Below are 19,885 nucleotides of genomic sequence, written 5' to 3'. Positions count from 1 at the left end.
TTTTCCCAAATGCATTTCATCCTCTTTGTCATCACTCCTGCTTCTGCCATATGGTGTATGTAGGCAGTGCTCTACTACCAGCTCTCCAGATACCTAGCATGTCTGGCCAATCGCTTCTAAACTCTCTAACGAGACCATTCATCTCCTGTGTCTGTGTCATACTGTGTCTCACGGACAGTTTAACCCACTAGAGTTTTCTCCTTTTATTTAAAGCTTTGGGTGCCACTCAAGACCTCTTATTTATTATAGAATATTTAGAATATAGGATTCTAATATATATATTCAGAATAAGAATAAGAATTTAAAAACAGAATGTATTTAGAATATAGGCTGTTTAGAATATAGAACTATTATAGAATATATATTACATATAATGATATATTTATTATTATAGACATTATTAATTTTAAAAGAAATTCCTGAAGGGGCGCCTGGGTGGCTCAGTGGGTTAAGCCACTGCCTTTGGCTCAGGTCATGATCCCAGGGTCCTGGGAGTGAGTCCCGTATCAGGCTTTCTGCTGCGCGGGGAGCCTGCTTCCTCCTTTCTCTCTCTGCCTGCCTCTCTGCCTACTTGTGATCTCTCTCTGTCAAATAAATAAATAAATTCTTTAAAAAAAAAATTTCCTGAAAAGCAGAGGACAGTTTATAAGAGATGTTAAGTAGGTGTGTCTCTGGATTATCCTAGCTACTTTTATTAGTAAGCTTATAGTTCATTTCTATATATATATATATATAGAGAGAGAGAGAGAGAGAGAATATATATACACACACACATACATACATATACACATAAATTTATCTGACATACTTCTACAGTTCACTGTAAATCAAAGAGGAGCCCCTTAACCATCCTTCTGCCTCCCCTTAAGTGTCTCCCTATTGAGAAACATGACAAGTGGGCATCCATGCATCTTGCGCTCAAGTGGGTGCTGGGAATGTAACTGAGTTGGGAATGGGTCAGGATATTAACCAGAGTGCCTAGGATCTTTCATTATGAAAAATTATCAAATTCTCCAATCTGAACTTCTTTCTTTCAATTTTATTTTATTGTGATTAGAACACTGACCATGAGTTCTACCTTCTTGGAAATTTTAAGTGTACAATACAGTGGTGTACTGCAGATCCCTGGGGTTTATTCCTCTTAATCGACGGAAACTTGATGTCCATTGCCTGATAACTCCCCATATTCCACTTCCCCAAGTGACTGTCCTGCCTTAACTATTTTAGATACCTCATAGAACCAGAATCATTCTTTTTTTTTTTTTTAAAAGTACATTTAATAATCTGATGTTTTATTTTATTTTTTTTTTAAAGATTTTATTTATTTATTTGACAGAGAGAAATCACAAGTAGATGGAGAGGCAGGCAGAGAGAGAGAGAGAGGGAAGCAGGCTCCCTGCTGAGCAGAGAGCCCAATGCGGGCCTCGATCCCAGGACCCTGAGATCATGACCTGAGCTGAAGGCAGCGGCTTAACCCACTGAGCCACCCAGGCACCCGAACCAGAATCATTCTTCATCTGTCATTCTGTAACTAGCGTATTTCACCTAGCATGATGTCCTCAGGGTTCATCCATTTTGCCACATATTACAAAATTTCTTTCTTTTTTAAGCCAGAATCGTATTCCACTGGATGTACACACCACATTCTCTTTATCCATTCACCCATCGATGGACGTTTAGGTTGTTTCTACATCTTTGTTGTCAAATCTGAATTTTCTAGGGGAACCACTAACAACATATCAGGCTCATTCTGCAAAGACTATGATTCCATCTTGGCTCAACAGGAAAATTTCATTTTTCTAAAACATCTCAACCCCACAGCGGGTATTCAGGTGCCTCTTGAGCATTTGATACTAATTGAAAGATGGATCATCATGAAGATTCACCGTGCTGGTGAACCCGGAGCTTCTCATACAAGCTTTCATAAATGGAGGCGGCCTATACACTGTGCTTGCTTCTTTGCATTGCTTTTTCTTCTTTCAGAACATTTTAATAATGAAAAGCACTGCATTCAGGATCAGAGAAACCTGGCTTCAAATTCTAGTTCTCCCATTTTCTGACTGTGTGACTCAACAAGTTATTTAATCCTTCTGCGTTTCTTTCTCTTATTCCAAATGAGAAAAAAAATACCATTTTAAATAGTTATTTTAAATAGTTATTTAAATAGTGGGTGGCTCAGTTGGTTAAGCAACTTTTTCAGCTCAGGTTATGATCCTGGAGTCCCAGGATCATGTCCCGCATCAGGCTCGAGTCTGCTTCTCCATCTGACCCTCCCCCCACCATGCTCTCTCTCATTCTCTCTCTCTCAAACAAATAAAATCTTTAAATTGTTATTTACCAATTGCTTATTATGTATGGGTCTTCTCATATTTTATCCTTTCTATATTTCTGAGAGGTTGGTATTGTTATTAACCCATCTTAAGGATGAGGGAATAGAGGCAGAGAGGGTAAGGAATGTGCAACCACTTTATTCAGTCCCCATGACAGTTCAGTAAGATCATATCTGTCAGAATTTTCACCTTAAAGATGTGGAAACCAAGCACAGAAATTTAACTAATGCACCCATCCTCACGCTGGGTTTCATTCAGCCCTCCTCCTTATTAACTGAGGACTGTGGGCCAGTCACTTCATCTCTAAGCCCAGTTTCTTTGATTAAAACGTGGATAATCATGCACACAGTAGAGTAATGTTGTAAGCATTATATAAAAATGATATACATAAACAGGTGCCAATTACCACACCTGAGCCAAACAGATGCCTAACAAAGACTCCCCTTTTCACTGCCACTCCCTTCATCTCTCTCTCTGTTGGATTTAAAGGAGAAAAAAAAAATCCCATATGAAGCCTCAAAATCATACAGAACAGAAAACAGTTTTTACTTAACAGGCCAACTCATATTAATGAGCAGGTTGTACACTATACAAAAGGACCCAGCCATAGGAACAAGTAGAGACTTAAATGTAGCCCACACTCTCCTTGGAGAATGGGTCCCCTTATTCCTCACACAAACAGAACTGTTACCCTAAAAGTGCCAAGCCTGTTCACCTAAACCATCTATCAAGTGTTTATACTAATTCAATTTTACTATACTATCAGCATTAGTATACTATCTTCCTAGAAGTATTTGGGAACCCAGAGGAATTTTCCAAGGAAATTGGAGTTTTTATTTTGCTGATTTATAAACTTTGCTTGAAGTCAGGCTGCAAATACTGGAATGAGTGGATCCCTGAAGCTGCCTTCAGAACACGTACTCAAGTTTTCTTCATTAAATACAATTAAATGAGAAGAAGTATACCATAAATCACGGATTTAGATGTGGATGTAGATGTTTATTCTCATCAAGATCTTACAAGTTTAGCATCACTAGATGAATGACATCCCTGCATAGAAGTAGATGACAGACATTCATTCATCTTTTAAAGAAGAAAAGGGAGTTTAAAGAAGAAAAGCTTCGTATGATCTAGAAGAAAAGGGAGAAGAGACAAGAAACTAACATTTTGGGGGCGCCTGGGTGGCTCAGTAGGTTAAGCCTCTGCCTTCAGCTCAGATCATGATCTCAGGGTCCTGGGATCAAGCCCCACACCAGGCTCTCTGCTCAGCAGGGAGCCTGCTTCTCCCACTCTCTCTGCCTGCTGCTCTACTTGTGCTCTCTCTCTCTCTCTCCGTCAAATAAATAAAATCTTAAAAAAAAAAAAAAAAGCAACTAACATTTTCAGCACATACTATGTGCTGGACACTGCACTAGGAAATATCAGAAAACCCACTTAATACAATCCTCAAAACCAAAACTACAAACATTTGTTTAAAATATTGGAATGCTTCAAACTGGAGATTGAGGATGAAGAAAAGAGATGCTGACTTCTCATTTTTTACCCTTCTGAAGTATTTTAATTTTTAAACTACATATGTTTTACTTTAATTATGCTTGCAACCCGGTGGCACTGGCATTATCACCAATTTAATAATGAGGAAGCCAATACTCAACAATATTTGGCAGCTTTCTTGCAAGGCCACACAGCTAGAAAATTGATGGCTCTGGAGGTACAAATGAGAAGAAATACGGGACCGTCAGAGAAAGGATGAGAGATCTTCCAGATGTTTGGATCAGTTCAAACCCAGCCTTTAGCCAGGATCCTAAGCAAGACTGTGTAACTGATTTGTGTTTGGAGGGGATCCTTTGTTCAGCCTGGTTCCCTCTAAACCTCGGGACCTGCTTTAAACTCTCCTAATGGGTGAAATTGGATTTTCCACACATGTCCACTATTTATTGGGAATAGTGAAAACAAACCCACCTTTGACAAAAGAGTTTGGGGGGGTCAAGTGGAGATGAGGTCAAGAAGTTCTTTACTGGGGCCTCTGTTTTCTCACGAACATAGAGTCTGGGATGCCCAACAAGAAAATCAAGACCAAGATAGAACACTTCAAGAAAAGAATTTTTAAAAGTGCAGCCATCCTGGGGCATAGGAAAGGAAGCTGAGTGGGGCCAAGAAATGGATTGCTCAGCAAAGATGAGGGCTTGCTAAGATTGGAACTCATAAATTTGTAATGGCGCCAATCAGCACAATTATATAATTTTTGCCCATGGTGCTGGAGAGCCCGGAGTCAGTTGATTCAGGATTGGCAAGACAGATACGGTGCAAAGCAAGGGCTTCAAAGTCTTGAGGGGACTTGCACTTTAAAAGCAGGTAAGTCAGTGAGTCTGCCTTCCCTCCCTGCTGAGAATGCACTGAAAATTAAAGCAAGAAAGATTAAAAGGAATAAAGCTAGCAAGGAGGAATGGAAAATGACACCAAATTTCATGAAAATAGCAAGTGGATAGGCATAAGTTTATGTGATGAGCAGATCCCCCGCCTTGGAGGAGAGCCAGACTGCCCCATGAACCCTCCACAAGGCCCCAAAAGGTTCTGAGCTTAAAGTCACCAGATGTGGCAAAAGCCAAAGGTGAGGATGAAACTGAGGCTTGAGGGAGAGAAAACTGTATTGTTAGGCCCTTCCTTTCTCATATTCACTCACCTCCACTCCCACATCAGAGCCTAGACATTCTCCACAAAGCTCTTCTCTAAAGATATCGAAAGAAATTTAAAAAGGTAAAATTCCCTCATTTTTGTAGGGGGGGGTGAGGGTGGGGCAGATAACCTGAAGGGTGATGGACTGAGTCTTGTCGACCTGTAAAGTCCAGAATAAACAAACAGAAAAACTCACCCTTAACATTAAATGGCAAAATGTGAGGCATACAAACAAAGTAAAAGAGAAAAATCTAATTATATATACAGATCTGAGAAGATATTACTCCTTAAAAGGACAGAAAATGTTATGAAAAGGGCATACTCAGAATACAACAAAGAAAAATGTTCTTCTCGAAATAAAGAAAATTTACATAAAGAATAGAAGACAAAGTATGGAAGAATCTCTCATAGCGAAGGACAGAGGAAAGATGAGAGAGCAAACCACACATCCAGGCAACCAGACTGTAAGTCCCAGCATCGGATTAGCAGGAGTCCTCATGAGTGCACAGAAAATGGAGAGAATGAGTAAAGCTATAGCAAAAGAAAACTTCTCTGGGGTAAAGAAGACAGACGTGTTAGCGTAAGATGGCTCAGAGGGTGCCTCACGTAATGAACAAAGTCCTGGGCCAAAACATTCGTTTGTTCATGCCTTCCCTCATGCAACAAAGGTCCCTGCATTGCTTTAGATGGTGGGGTTGCAACTATTATGGAGACCACTCTGGTAATTGTTCTCGAGGAGCTCATAGTTTAGAAACAGGAGGCATGAGCAGAGCAAATAATTAAATGAGGGAATTTCAGCTAGTAGTAAGTGCTACAAGGAGACTAAGGAGCAAGAATGGGACAAAGAATGAGGGGAGAGGGGACCTGGGTGGCTCAATCGGCTAAGTGTCTGTCCTTGGCTCAGGGTCCTAGGATCGAGTCCCACATTGGGCTCCCTGCTCAGTGGGGAGTCTGCTTCTTCCTCTGCCCCTCTCCCCAACTTGTGCACCTTCTCTCCCACTAAATAAATAAATAAATAAATAAATAAATAAATAAAATCCATCTTAAAGGGGAAAAAAAAAGAATGAGAGGAGAGCGGGCTCCCTTAGATTGGGCAGAGAGAGGCAGACTCTGAAAAAGTGACACTGGAAGGGCCCAGCCAAGACAGAATCAGAGAGAGAAGCATTCCTTTTGAAGTTTCAGAATACCCCGAATAAAAAATTTCCTTAAAACTTTCAAATAAAGTTGGCCACAGACAAATAAGAGCTAGGACTGGAGTTAAATTTCTTATCTGCAACATGAGATACTAGAAGACAAAGCAATGGCTTCGAAGTTCCCAGAAAGGCAATTTTTAACCTATAATTTTATACCCACTCAAACCATCACTAAATGTGAGAGAAGACTAAAGACACTAATACACTGACAGGCTCAGAAAGTTTTACTCCCACATACTCTTTCCTCCAACAGCATCTGGGTGTTTTTCTCCAGCAAAACAAGGAGTCGACAAATAAACAAACAAATAGTGGATACAATTGAGATCTATGAAAGGAAATCTCAGGATAGAATTTATGTCCAGAGAGCAATTAGTCCAATTGAAGCAAGATCATGGAAAAAGAAAAATTCAATAAAACAAAGGATATGTTGAAAACTTTAAAAAAATATACATGAGCATGGGAAAGGCCAGTAGTCAGGGAAAGAAAGGGTCTTTAGAACTCAAGGACAGACAATGTAAGAAATAGGGTGGTCCAAATATGATATAACTTTAAGCAGATTCCCATCCCCACCCTAGAGAGTAGATGACTACTCTTTCCTCAACCTCTTTATTTTCTGGAGAAAATGAACCAAAGTCTATGGACTTAAGAGCCTCATACATAAAGGAGACCTTTGGTGAGGTACTAGAATGGTAGCAGGGGAATTAAGTCTGCAGAGTGAACAGAAGAACCCAGGCACTTTCCCATCACCATCCCACACTCCCAGCTCTAGAATGACAGCAGGTAGGCTTACAACCAGGAACCCACCACAACAAAGCTGCAGCCAGAGACAGGAGAATCCTGTTCCTGAGGAGCCAAAGCAACCCAGAGCTAAGACCGTGGGTTCTGACACCAGCACCCCAACAAAAATGCCACCTCCTGCCCTCCTGTTACCCGAGTGAGATCCACCAAATGGCAAGCTCTGCTGTCAGACACAGAGCACCTACCCAGCTTTTTAAATGCGTGTTCTTCCATACTAAGAGAAAGCTAAGGGTCACCAGAAATGAAAGGTAAACTTCCAACATAATTGAGACCACAGAATAAATGGACAGCAGGTATTAAGAGGACATAGACAATCCAGGAAGGAAAAGAAATGCTCAGTCATGTTGGAGAAGTAACAGAACATATTCCACCATTGAAGCAAGAAACAATCAAAAATCAGGAAAGAAACTTGGAAGTTAAAAGTACAATATCTAAAATAAAGATTTAGCAGAAGACTGAAAAAATAAAGCATAAGAAACCTTTCCCAAAAGTAGGTCAAAAGAATGAAATAAAATAAGTGACAAAGAATAAGTAGAGGACCAAAGAAGGAGAGAGAAGAGAAAAAGTGGTGAGAAAAGAGTAACAGAATTTAAGTTTAAAAAAAGAAAGAAAGAACAGAAACCGAACTGAAGGACACAGTTTCCAGACAATAAAAACAAGTGCTCAGGAGGGGGTAGAGAAAAAAACCCATTCCAAAGTATATCATGTGAAATTCAGAAATACCAGGAGTAAATTGGAAGCTCCTAGAAGGGAAAAATAGGGCACATATGAAAGACTGACAAAAACAAAGGCCAGATTTCCCACAATAGCCTGAAAATTCAGACGATAAGGGAGTAATAACCTCAAAATTCTGAGTGAAAATGATTCATCCAATCAAAGATTCTTTACCTAGCCAACTTGACAATCAAATATAATAGGTTTGGGTTTTTTTTTTCTTTTTTTTAAGCTATTTCATGAAAAACCTTCAAAAACAAAAAAGTGACAGCCTGCCTAGCCTTCCTGTAGCTACTGGAGGAATGTGTTCTCATGAAATGAGGAGGGAGCCAAAAAACAGACATCCACAGAGCCCAAGGAACAAAGGATCGATACAGACAGAAGCCTATGGGATTCCCAGGGTTATAGCTGGGCAGCAGGCCCAGAGATCCTTGTGTCCAGATTGGAGCATGGGCACTAGGGCTCCAATTTAGATGACTCCAAGGGGTGGGAAGTGGAATCAGGAGTTCATCAGACAGGTGAAAAATCATAGCAAGATATTTTGAGCCCTCAGAGAATATGGGGAGCCAGACACACATTCAGAGAAAACAAAGATAATGAAAATAAGACAATTACAAATTCCAGGAAAATCAATGCTCTACAAAAGAGGAAAGCTCATCATGACACAAAAGAGGAAAGCTCATCATGACACACCACTTGTGCCTCAGCAGTTAATAATACTGTCATAATCAAACACGAGAAATATCAAAGGAGGATCTGACCACAGTATATGAAGGGAAAACAGCACTCTTCATTTACTAGGATAGGAAGTCATAAATAATGTCCCAATCTGGTTAATTTATACATTGTGTCTAAAAAAATATAGAGGTGAATACCGGAAGAGACAACTAAAAAGAATCTTAAAATAATTGCCCTAGGAAGCAGGGTTGGTCAGGAGACTCTTGATTTTTTTGCTTCTAACTTCTTAATTCTATTTGTTTTCCAGTTGTAATAAAAATAATTCTGTAGAAGTAGAAATTATTCTTAATTTATTAGTGATGACTGATAACAAGAGCTAACTTTCAGGGAGCACTTGCTGTGGGCCAGGCTTCGAGCTGAGAGCTTTACAAATGTGATCCATACTATCCTTGCCTGTAGCCTTGAAAGTGAGTCCCATTGCTGGAGACTAAATATTTGGGTCCCTGCAACATTCATAGGTTGAAAACGAACTTTCAGTGTGATGGTATTTGGAGGTTGGGGCTTTGGGAAGTATTTAGATCATGAGGGTGCAGCCCTCATGAATGGGATTGGTGCCCTTATAAGAGAGACTCTAGAGAGATGCCTCACCCCTTCCACCACGTGAGGACACAGAGAAGGTTACAGCCACTTATGAACCAGAAAGTGGAGCCTCCCAAGACACCAAATCTATAGGTACCTTCATCCTAAACTACAGAACTGTGAGTAATAAGATTCTGTTGTTTCCAAGCCACCCAGTCGACACTATTCTATTTCAGTAGCCCGATGGGACGAAGACACTATTATCATCACCCTATTTCACAGATGAGGATACTGAGGCTTACAGCTAAGCAACTGGCCAAGGAGAGTGAAGATACAAATTCAGATTTAACTCAGGAACCGGGACTCCCTATTCTATACCACCCTTAAATTTTTTAAACACTTTCTTTCCTATGCCATTCTAGTAGGCACTAAAAGAAGCTACGTGTCAGTAAATGTATTACCCAGACACATATCTCCTGATGAAAAAAAGATTCTTGAGACAAGTGAACATATTCTGTCATCTACATAAGCTCTGATTGGTAGTTCCTCTTTTTCCCCCCCTTTCCTAATGCTCTAGGTTAGTTAAGTGAAATTAAAGCTTTTCATATTCAAATTTCAAATGGAACATTTTAGCAGACAAAACTCCACTAAAAATCAAAAGGAAATAGGGCTTCTTGGCAGCAAGCATCAAAATCTAGGCACTAGAGTTCTGTCCAATGAGCAGATCCTAACAAACCTAAATGTACTCAGGAAATAAAAGTTATAGTTTTCATAACTCCCCAAGAAAAATTTTGCACCCTTTTTTAGAAAGGGTATATAGGAAATCGATCCTCAGATCCACCGCTGGTGAAGGGGCAAATTGATACAACACCTGGGGAGTAAATTTAGTAATATTCATTGCAATCTCATTTCTGGGAATTTATACTACAAACACATGGCACACAGAAGAAGTGATTATACATGAAGTTATTTATTGCAGCATGATTTTTAATGACAAATGATAGGAAACTGCCTTTCAAATGGGGACTGGTTAAATTACAAAACAGAACTAAATGGAATATTACATGGCAGTTAAAAGGAGTGTTTAAAGCAATGTCCATAACAGCCAAACAATGGAAAGAGTCCAGATGTCCATCAACAGATGAATGGATAAAGAAGATGTTTGATGACTAATGTAACATAAAAAATAAATAAATAAATAAAAATCACCCACAAAATTTAAAAAAAGAAGATAGGGTGTATACACACACCCACACACACACACACACACACAATGGGATATCACTCAGCCATCAAAAAATGAAATCTTACCATTTGCAATGACGTGGATGGAACTAGAAAATATTATACTAAGCAAAACAATTAAATCAGAGAAAGACAATTATCATACAGTTTCACTCCTATGTGAAATTTAAGAAACAAAACAGGATCACAGGGGAAGGAAGGGGAAAATAAAACAAGACAAAATCAGAGAGGGAGACAAACCACGAGAGGCTCTTAATCATAGGAAACAAACTGAGGGTTGCCGGAGGGGAGGGGGGTGGGGGATGGGGTATCTGGGTGATAGACATTAAGGAAGGCATGTGATGTAATGAGCACTGGGTATTATATAAGACTGATGAATCACTGAACTCTACCTCTGAAACTAATATTACATTATATGTTAATTAATTGTATTTAAGTAAAAAATTTAAAAAAAAATTAAAAAGGAGTGCTTAGAGCACCTGGTGGCTCAGTTGGTTGAATGACTGCCTTCAGCTCAAGTCATGATCCCGGAATTCCAGGACTGAGTCCCACATTAGGCACTCCGCTCATCAGGGAGTTTTCTTCTCCCTTTGACCTGAACCTCCCCCTTCTCATGCTCCTTCTCTCACTCTCTCAAATAAATAAATAAAATCTTTTTTTTTTCTTTAAGAGTGCTTAAAGGTATGGACTCTGAATTGTTTGGGATTAAGTATGGATTAAGTCCTATGTAACATGTAGAACAGCCGCCTTACATCACAAAATCCTCAGTTTTCAAGGATTTTGTCAACTGTCTGTTTAGCACAGCCATTATTAAAAATTAAATTATAAAGCTTACAATTAAGATAAATGTTACAAACAAAGACAGTAAATACTCAATACTCCTCCTCCTAGCTTTTTTACCCTACTGTTATCTATGTATTGACTAGGCTATTTAGGTCTAACTACCTATATGGGAGAAATATCATATAATGGTATGTGACTGGGCATCTCCTAGCATAGTGTTCATCATCTTCACGTTGTTAGCTTGAAATCAGCCATGGTGGGGATATTTACACCTCTGAAATTGTCAAATGCTACAGATAGGAACTTTTTTCTTAGCCATGTGTTACATATTATCAGCATAACACCAATGTGTGTGTGGGGGGGGGTGTTTTAATAAAGATTTTATTTATTTACCTGACAGAGAGAGATCACAAGTAGGCAAAGAGGCAGGCAGAGAGGGGGGGGAAGCAGGCTCCCCGCTGAGCAGAGAGCCCGATGTGGAGCTCGCTCCCAGGACCCTGAGATCATGACCTGAGCTGAAAGCAGAGGCTTTAACCCACTGAGCCACCCAGGTGCCCCTGGTATGTGTGTTCTGTACCTCAGTTTTGCCATCTGTAAAATCAAGATAATAATAGAACCTTCCTGATAGGGTTGTTGTGAGGATTAATGAGTTAATATATGTAAAGCATTAGAAGAGTGTCAATATAAGAGTTAACTATACATTGCATTATTATTGTTGTTGTTGTTGTTGTTATTGGCACAGAAAGATCTCGAGCTATGTTGTTACATTTTTTTTACCCTGGGAAAAGTGTGTATGAGCTACCTTATGGATATTAAACAGGGAAAATTTTAAATACATATTCATAGGTTCTTATAGAAAGAAGCCTTGGCGGAAGGCATAAGAAATGAATCCAAGTGGTTACCTGGCTTGTCCTTGATTGGAGAAATGAATTTGAGGACTTTGGTAAGAGCACGACTTTTCACTGTACATTGTATTTTCATTGACTTTTATGTTCTTAAACTATGCAAATGTATCGTCTATTTAAAATGTTGCCTTTTTTTTTTTTTTAAAGAACAATTTTCATTAACCCAACAAGCATTTCCTCCTCATCTGCTGTAACCAAAAAACCATGGGAGATACTCTGTGAGCCTCGAAAGGGAACATGGACAAAGGAGAGACTATGGTCCCTGCCCTCCACACATGCATGCTCTACCTGGGGGAGATGACACGTGCACAGGAGACCCCCCCCACCGGCAGGGGGGAACACTCATCTGACCCTGGGGTACAAACACTACAGGGCTTTCCACTTCTTTCACAATTAGAATGACATGAAATGACTCCTTGAAGCTACTTACCCTGTTGTATACGGGATGTTTATGCCTCCTAGATTAATACTTTCACACCCAACAATAAATAGGGTTGAAAAACACAGTAAAGACACACCACTGCAGATCATGGCAAGTTTAGCAGATTCTCTTGCACCAAGTTTCAATTTCTTTATAATGTAGCCTCCCAGGACAATGCCAACACCAGCACTGGGGACAATAATTACACCTAGAGAGAAGAAGGGAAGGACAGGATTAAGTGAAGTCCCGTATACTATAATTTGTTTTCTAATTACTCTGTTTTTACTTACTTATTAGTATTAAAGGACAAAATAAAAAATACCATAATCAACAAATCTTCAATGTGTATGATTTTATAGTATAATTTCTTTTCAAAGGACTCATAGCCAAAATGCAAAATAACTTTTACAAAGCAATAAGATAAAGACAAGCCACCAACTAAGAAAGTGAACAGAACTTAAATGGGCCCCTTACTGGAGAGGAAATCCAGCTGGCCAATAAACACCAGAAGATGTTCACTCTCTTTGCTAAGAGGGAAATACAGATTAAAATATAGTAAAATACTACTCTACACCAACTGTGTTCATAATAATTAAGAAGTCCGATATTACCACATGTTGGTGAAGACACCAAGCAATGGGTGCTCTCCACGGCTGGTAGGATGTAAATTGTGAGACCTACTTTGAGAAACAATTTGTCCTTTATCTGGTAGAGCTGAAGATATACATATCCGGTGACAGGTAATTCTACTTCTGGATCTATACCTTGAAGAAGCCCAAGCACATGGGGACCAAAAGAAGTGTACAAGATATTTGAAGCCTCATAATAGCCAAAAACTGGAAATAAACCAAAAATTCATCACTAGATATATTGCCTGTTGTAAGTTCATGTAGCAAAATTCCACTACACAGCAATAAACAGGAGGGAATATAATAACATACAACCATGAGCATGGATCATACAAATACAATGTTCAATGAAAGAAGCAAAACAGAACAGAACACATGACGTGATGGCATTCGTAAAAAGTTCAAGTGCAGGTACCACTAAATGATCTGTTTAGGAATGCATATCCAGGCAGTGCAACTATGAAGAAAATCCAGGAAGTAAGTGTCATAAACCCAAGATAGTAGGGAAATAGGTGGGGTCAGGAAAGGATACAGGGGGCTCCTCGACTACTGAAAACACTCCATGCCATGACCTGGGTAACAGTTACACAAATGTTCACTTCATGATTACTCATTAGCTCTGAATTTTGATTAATGTATTTTTCTGTGCATTGTATTTCACAGTTTTAAAAAACTGAAAAAGCCTGCCCCAGGAACCTTATAATCTAAAACAGAAATATACAAATTAGAGTATAATAAAACAATTATACAAAAGACAGGGAGAATACGGGGATAAAAAGCATTCTGAGCCTTACCTGGGAGAAATCAAGGAGGGCTTCACTGAACGAAGTATGAAGAGAAAAATAAGGTGAAGACTGAAATGATACAACTACGTCACTAGAGATCTTGGCAAGAGCAATGTTAGGAATAGATACTGTGAAGGAAGAACCCAGACTCCAATAGGTTGAGATGAGGACTTAGAGATTAGAATTCAGACTCTTTCTAGAACTTAGGCTATAAGAGGAAAAATGGGTATGGGTCTAGAGTAAGAGTGGAGTCAAGGTAGAGTTGGAGTTTGGAGAGTTCATTTGTTAAGACAGGAGGGGACTAAGTGTATTTATATGCGGACAAAAATAGACTAAAAAGGAATGGGAGCTTGAATGTGGAGAGAAAAGGTTACCTAATGCCAATGCAAGATCCTTGAGGAGTCAAGAGAATATGGAATTAATAGCACAGATAATCAGATTAGCACTGGATGGGGGGGAGGAGAGAGAAAGACCCCTTCATTCAGGCTAGGAACAGGAGAGGGGAGAATATGGTGGGACATAAGTCAACAGGTGGGTGGTAGCTCCTCAAATTAGAGCTTTTCTGTTTCATTTTTTCCCCATTATTTTGCAAACATCATGTAATACATGTTATAAGAGAACACTGGAAAAGCACAGAGAAGTATGCAGGAACAAAAATCCACTGCTTTCATTCTGGCCTACTTCACTCCAGTCTTTTTTCCATGCTTCTTTCCTTCGAGATTTGATAACATGCGGGGCACCTGGGTGGCTCAGTAGGTTAAGCCTCTGCCTTCGGCTGGCATCATGGTCTCAGGGTCCTGGGATCAAGTCCCACCTCACGCTCTGCTCATTGGGGAGCCTGCTTCCCCCTCTCTCTCTGCCTGCTTCTCTGACTACTTGTGATCTCTGTCTGTCAAATAAATAAATAAAATCTTAAAAAAAAAAAAAGAATTGATAACATGCTATAAATTCTTTTTTTATATAGCTTTGCTTTTTATTTCTTTTTATTTATAACTGAAAACAAAACTAACTCTTAGAGGAAAGGGATATGGAGAACTTTAAATATAGCCAAGGATTAGAATAATCATCATAGGAAAGCAAAGTGAGTGCTAAATGAGAATATGTAATAGGCTTTGCAAATGGAGAGTCCACTGGGTCCAGATGATACTAGATTTCAGAAGTCCACAGCTGCCCGGGGAGAACGGTTGAATGGTTCGCTCCAGCGTGTTCAGCAACCCACGTAAAGGAGCAGAGAGGATTAGATTAATCTAAAATCTGAGCTTTGCCTGGCAACGAGTGTTCATTTTATAATCCTCACCAGAGTCCTGATTTTATAAAATCAGTAATGGTCTTTTTACAGATGAGGAAATTGATAGCTCAGAAAACTGACTGGTCCAGCAGTGCACACAAGGGAGAGAGAGTCTAAGGGAAACTGAGATCTCTGATTCCCAGCCCAGCGCTCTGTCCATATCACCACAGATGTCTCCTAGAACCGATAGGTCCCTGGAATCTTTTAGGTAAATTGACCAGAGCTCTGGGCTCAAATGAGCTGGTTAATAAAGTATCATCATCATTAAGGAAAAGTACACATGTTATCTATATGAATAAATAGGCAAAGTTTTCCTCTAAGGTGAAAGTGATACATCTATGAAATTCTTATTTCAACTGAAAAACTTCTACACTTCTAGACCCCTACGGTAACAAACAAAACAAATCTCCATGCCCATAGCTCAAGTCTTAATTTAAAAGCAATATAATTTACTTGACTATGCATCCTAATTGGTATTCAACTCTTAAAAGCAGGAAATTCGGGGCGCCTGGGTGGCTCAGTGGGTTAAAGCCTCTTCCTTCGGCTCAGGTCATGATCCCAAGGTGCTGGTATCGAGCCCCACATCCGGCTCTCTGCTCACTGGGGAGCCTGCTTCCTCCTCTCTCTGTCTCTCTTTCTGCCTACTTGTGATCTCTCTCTGTCAAATAAATAAATAAAATCTTAAAAAAAAAAAAACAGGAAATTCGTCATCAGTAAATATGAGGTTATATCAAACAGAGTGAAGATCCCCTTAAAATTTTCTCCTAATGTCCCCTGCCATCTAAATCTCACTGCACCACCCAAACAGAATTTCTGACCATTCACCATGCTAATCTGAACATCGTTCAGATCTCCAGCTTAAGTAAGAGACCCAAACGTTCCATTGTTAGAATATTAGGCATATGGGATGGTGCTGGGGAAGGGCACAGGGGACAAGAGTAGAGCCTTCTCACTCTCCCTTCTGAAAGCCCCCAGCTCTGGGGAAACCAGACTGTACAGAGCATGGAGGGGCTAGAAGTTGGTTTCCCCGCCCACCATCACGCTGTTCTCTAGTCCTTCCCAGTTCCCCACCCCCCCTGGGGGGAGCGGGAAATACAGGCATCCCCTGCTTTTCCAAGTTCACATCACACCACTTCGCATTTATGGAAGACCTAAGTACCTGCATTGGCTAACTAAAAGAAACCCAAAGAGGATTTTCATGTTTATTGCGGGGGGGGGGGGGGGGACCACAAAGGTGAGCACTGAAAATAGCACTCAGCATTTGCTTCGCAGAAAGGGTTACAGAGCCAGTGAGAGTGGCCCCGCCAAGCTCCTTCCCTGGCACCTACCCTCAGTGTCTTAGCATCAGGCCCCGGAGCTCTGAACTTGATTTAATCTGTACATCGTTAGGAAGGTGTTCCAGAGGTATCCGGAACACCTAAAAGAGGTTGTTTCGTGAGTCTGGGAATGCTCAAAAAAATTTTCCCATATAAATTAACTGTAATTGCGTCTCCACTTTATGCCATTTCAGCTTAGGAAAGGTTTCATTGGAACACTCGGCTCAGATAGCAAGGGAAACCTGTAAATATCTAAGATGGGCTCTCCCAGCAGAAGCTGCCCGCCTGCCACTCACCACGTCTGAGTTCAAACTCGCCTCAGTGGCTTGTGCACACCCCTTCCCTCAGTCCCCAGAGAACACCCCCTCCTAATGGCTCCACTCCTCTGAGCTTCTGCTCCCTCTCCAGCCCCTTTCCCAGCCCTAGCTGGAGGGTTCCGCAGTCCCTGAGTTTCTATGCCTCGCGCCCTCTAGTGGCCAGGACATGAATGGGCCCCGAGGGGTACAAAGGATGGGTGGGAAAGAAGCATCAGGGACTTGAGTATGCGGGGAGAGAGAGAAGGGCTGAATGTGGAAAGACAGAAGTACCTGGACCAAGTCCAGCGGCCCAGCCTAAGGTACAGGCGGTAGAAGATAGAAGCCAAAGCAGTTGCAGATGTTTAAGAGACAAATGCAGGTGAGATTGCAGGCCACATGGACAAATTTCCTGAGTTCAAATCTCAGCTCTGCCACCTACAAACTGGGTGTCCTTGGACAAATTTCTGAATATTCCCAGGCCTCAGATTTTCTCCTCTGTAAAACGTGGGTAAGAATAGTATCTTCCTGGGGTGTCTGGGTGGCTCAGTCAGTTAAGCATCTGCCTTCAGTTCCAGTCATGATCTCAGGGTCCTGGGATCCAGCCGCACATCAGGCTCCCTGCTCTGCAGGGAGTCTGCTTCTCCCTCTCCCTCTGCCCTTCATTCATGCTTGCCTAGTCTCTCCAGTGCTTGCTGTCTTTCAAATAAATAAATAAAATCTTTAAAAATAGTATCTTCCTCACAGGTTGTTAGGTGTAAAATGCGTTAAGACATATGAAGTGCTTAAAACAGGGGCACCTGCCTGGCTCAGTCAGAAGAACTATGACTCTTGATTTTGGGGATCATGAGTTCAAGCCCCATTTTGAGTGTAGAAATTACTTAAATAAACACATAAAAAACTTAAAAAAAAATGAAATGCTTAAAACAGTGTTGACTCCCTGGTATACAATTAATAAATGTTGGTGATCAGCATCATTGGAAGTATAAGCACCATTATTATCTGTCTAATATGAATGAACTTAACATTTGCACAAATAAATATATTGGAATTAGGCAAAATTTCTATATGCAATTTTATCTATAGGAGTGAATTTAAACTACTCCTAATGGTCCAGCTAAAACTCTATGTATTCTTTTTATATAGACTTTTACTTAATATTTAGCTACAATGTGTTAAGCACCACATAAACCTCTGTTTGCTGTTTAGTTACTGTGTGTATATATCTGAATCTAAAGAACTCAGGGATGCATGGATTAACTGCTCACAAAGCAGAGGATCCTGCTTTACTTCCAAAAAAGTCTGCAAACAACCTACTGATTTCCAGTTGGAATTTATATTGGATAAATATTTATCCAACTGGGTCCAATTTATCTAGTTGGATAAATATCTACTTATTTATCCAAGCAAATTGACATGTTAATTGTCCTACTTCCATTCTTTCTCTTCTATCAAACACTATTCCATAACATTCAGTTTTGAAGTTTTTACCCCGAGTTGCAATACTGCTTGCCCTTATAATGTATAGTTTGTGAAGCCAAAAAGTCTTTATGAAAAATTATATTCACTGAGTTATCAAATATTAAAGCTACTGGGGGAATTTTTCCTCTTTACTCTAGTTTTTGTCAATATGTAGAAATGATCTATATTGAAAACAGACATATAGGGGTGGGCACCTGGGTAGCTCAGTCATTAAGCCTCTGCCTTTGGCTCAGGTCATGATCCCAGGGTCCTAGGATGGCGCCCCACATCAGGCTTCCTGCTCTACAGGAAGCCTGCTTCTCCCTCTCTCACTCCCCTTGCTTGTGTGTCCTCTCTCGCTGTGTCTCTCTCTGTCAAATAAATAAATAAAATCTTTTTTAAAAAATAGACATATAAAATATACCTCTGCTTAATGCATGATTTGGGACACCAAAAAAACTTGAACTGAAAAAGAGGAGGATGAGATTAGGTGACCCGCTCATCATCAACATTGTTCCCTTCCCCTTCAGGGAAGGGAACTTCCATTGTGCAACTATCACTATTGTTAAGAACGATAATTTACTTTCACGGTACCCAGGGCTGACCCCGTCATAGGCCTGCCACTGTCGTTGTGTTTACCTCTTTCTTTCCTGCTTGACTATAAAGTTTTTGTGCATGGTGGGGACTATATCTTTATTATCCTCATACCTTTCTAGCACTTATCAGGACCTGGAAATGTATAGATGAAAGAGCAAACTTTGTTATTTAGAATTTATTATATAAAATTATATAACTAATGTTTAAATTTATATTAAAATTATATAAAATTATATTTTAAAATTATATAAAAACGTCAAGTGATAGTCTTCAATTATTCCTAAACTAGGCTATATATTATTTTACAAAAAGGAAATCTAAAATCTAACTTGAGACCAAAATAAGCTGCTAATATCAGTTTAAAACTGGCAGGCACTAAATGATGTCTGGAAAATGTCACTATTATCAAAATTCTGAATTGAACATTATTAGCAAAAATTTAACTCCCAGGCCACTAACGGTGACAAAGCACGTAATGTCAGCAGCCCTCTGAGAACTCTTCTCTCTGTGAAATCACTGTGAAGTCACAGTGGTGCAGAATGCGGTGAACTAAAAACTCAAAATCTTAGATGTCCTCAATGCTCTTTTCTCTAAGTTCACTGATCCCTTTTATGTATTTCACATCCAAAGTTCTCCTTACTTAAGTTGAAAAAGAAACGGCTTATAAATGTAAAACTATGTATCAGTCAGTAAAAATATAATTGTAAGCTATTATGACTTGGAGGTTCCTTGGGGAAAAGCAGCTGGGCACGGGGAAGGGGAAGAGAAAGCAGCATGGATATCCAGAAAAGAAGGAAGTCTAGTCGGGTTCATTTTCATTCATTCATTTTTCTCTTTCTCCCTCTCTCCCTCTCTTTTTACACACACACACACAGACATAGAGTATGCCATCTCATTCTCAGAATTGTATGGATTTCAAATTGCTTTGAAACAGAACTGTCTCACAATCAAAGGTATCTTACTCATGTCCTAATCTAATTAAAAACATTTTCCTTTCATAATAACTCAAAATCATGGAGCATCTTACAATTAATGGTGTCTTGGATTGGAAGGAATGCAGCTTCTTTCCACATCACAGAAATATCTAATGAGTGATAGAGCAGGGAAACAAACTCAAATTCATTTAGCTTTTCCAAAGACTATGCTTGTAATCATATACAAAACAAAGGTTTTTCCCATCACCCAGGGTAGATT

At 39.8% G+C, this 19,885-nt stretch overlaps 1 protein-coding gene across 2 annotated transcripts in view; it reads right to left on the bottom strand.

The window, feature by feature from the left end:
* The window catches only part of SLCO5A1 (solute carrier organic anion transporter family member 5A1), a 143,981-nt gene that overhangs the window by 19,232 nt on the left and 104,864 nt on the right, over window positions 1-19,885 (bottom strand). For both annotated transcript variants that reach the window (XM_059166257.1, XM_059166256.1), the window contains one exon: window positions 12,332-12,530. In XM_059166257.1, coding sequence (XP_059022240.1) covers window positions 12,332-12,530 — 199 coding nt within the window. The remainder of the gene's footprint in view (window positions 1-12,331; window positions 12,531-19,885) is intronic.

This window comes from Mustela lutreola, chromosome 3 (assembly GCF_030435805.1).
Source record: "Mustela lutreola isolate mMusLut2 chromosome 3, mMusLut2.pri, whole genome shotgun sequence".
NCBI classification, from domain to species: domain Eukaryota; kingdom Metazoa; phylum Chordata; class Mammalia; order Carnivora; family Mustelidae; genus Mustela; species Mustela lutreola.
This window is presented reverse-complemented; position numbering and strand designations above follow the sequence as displayed.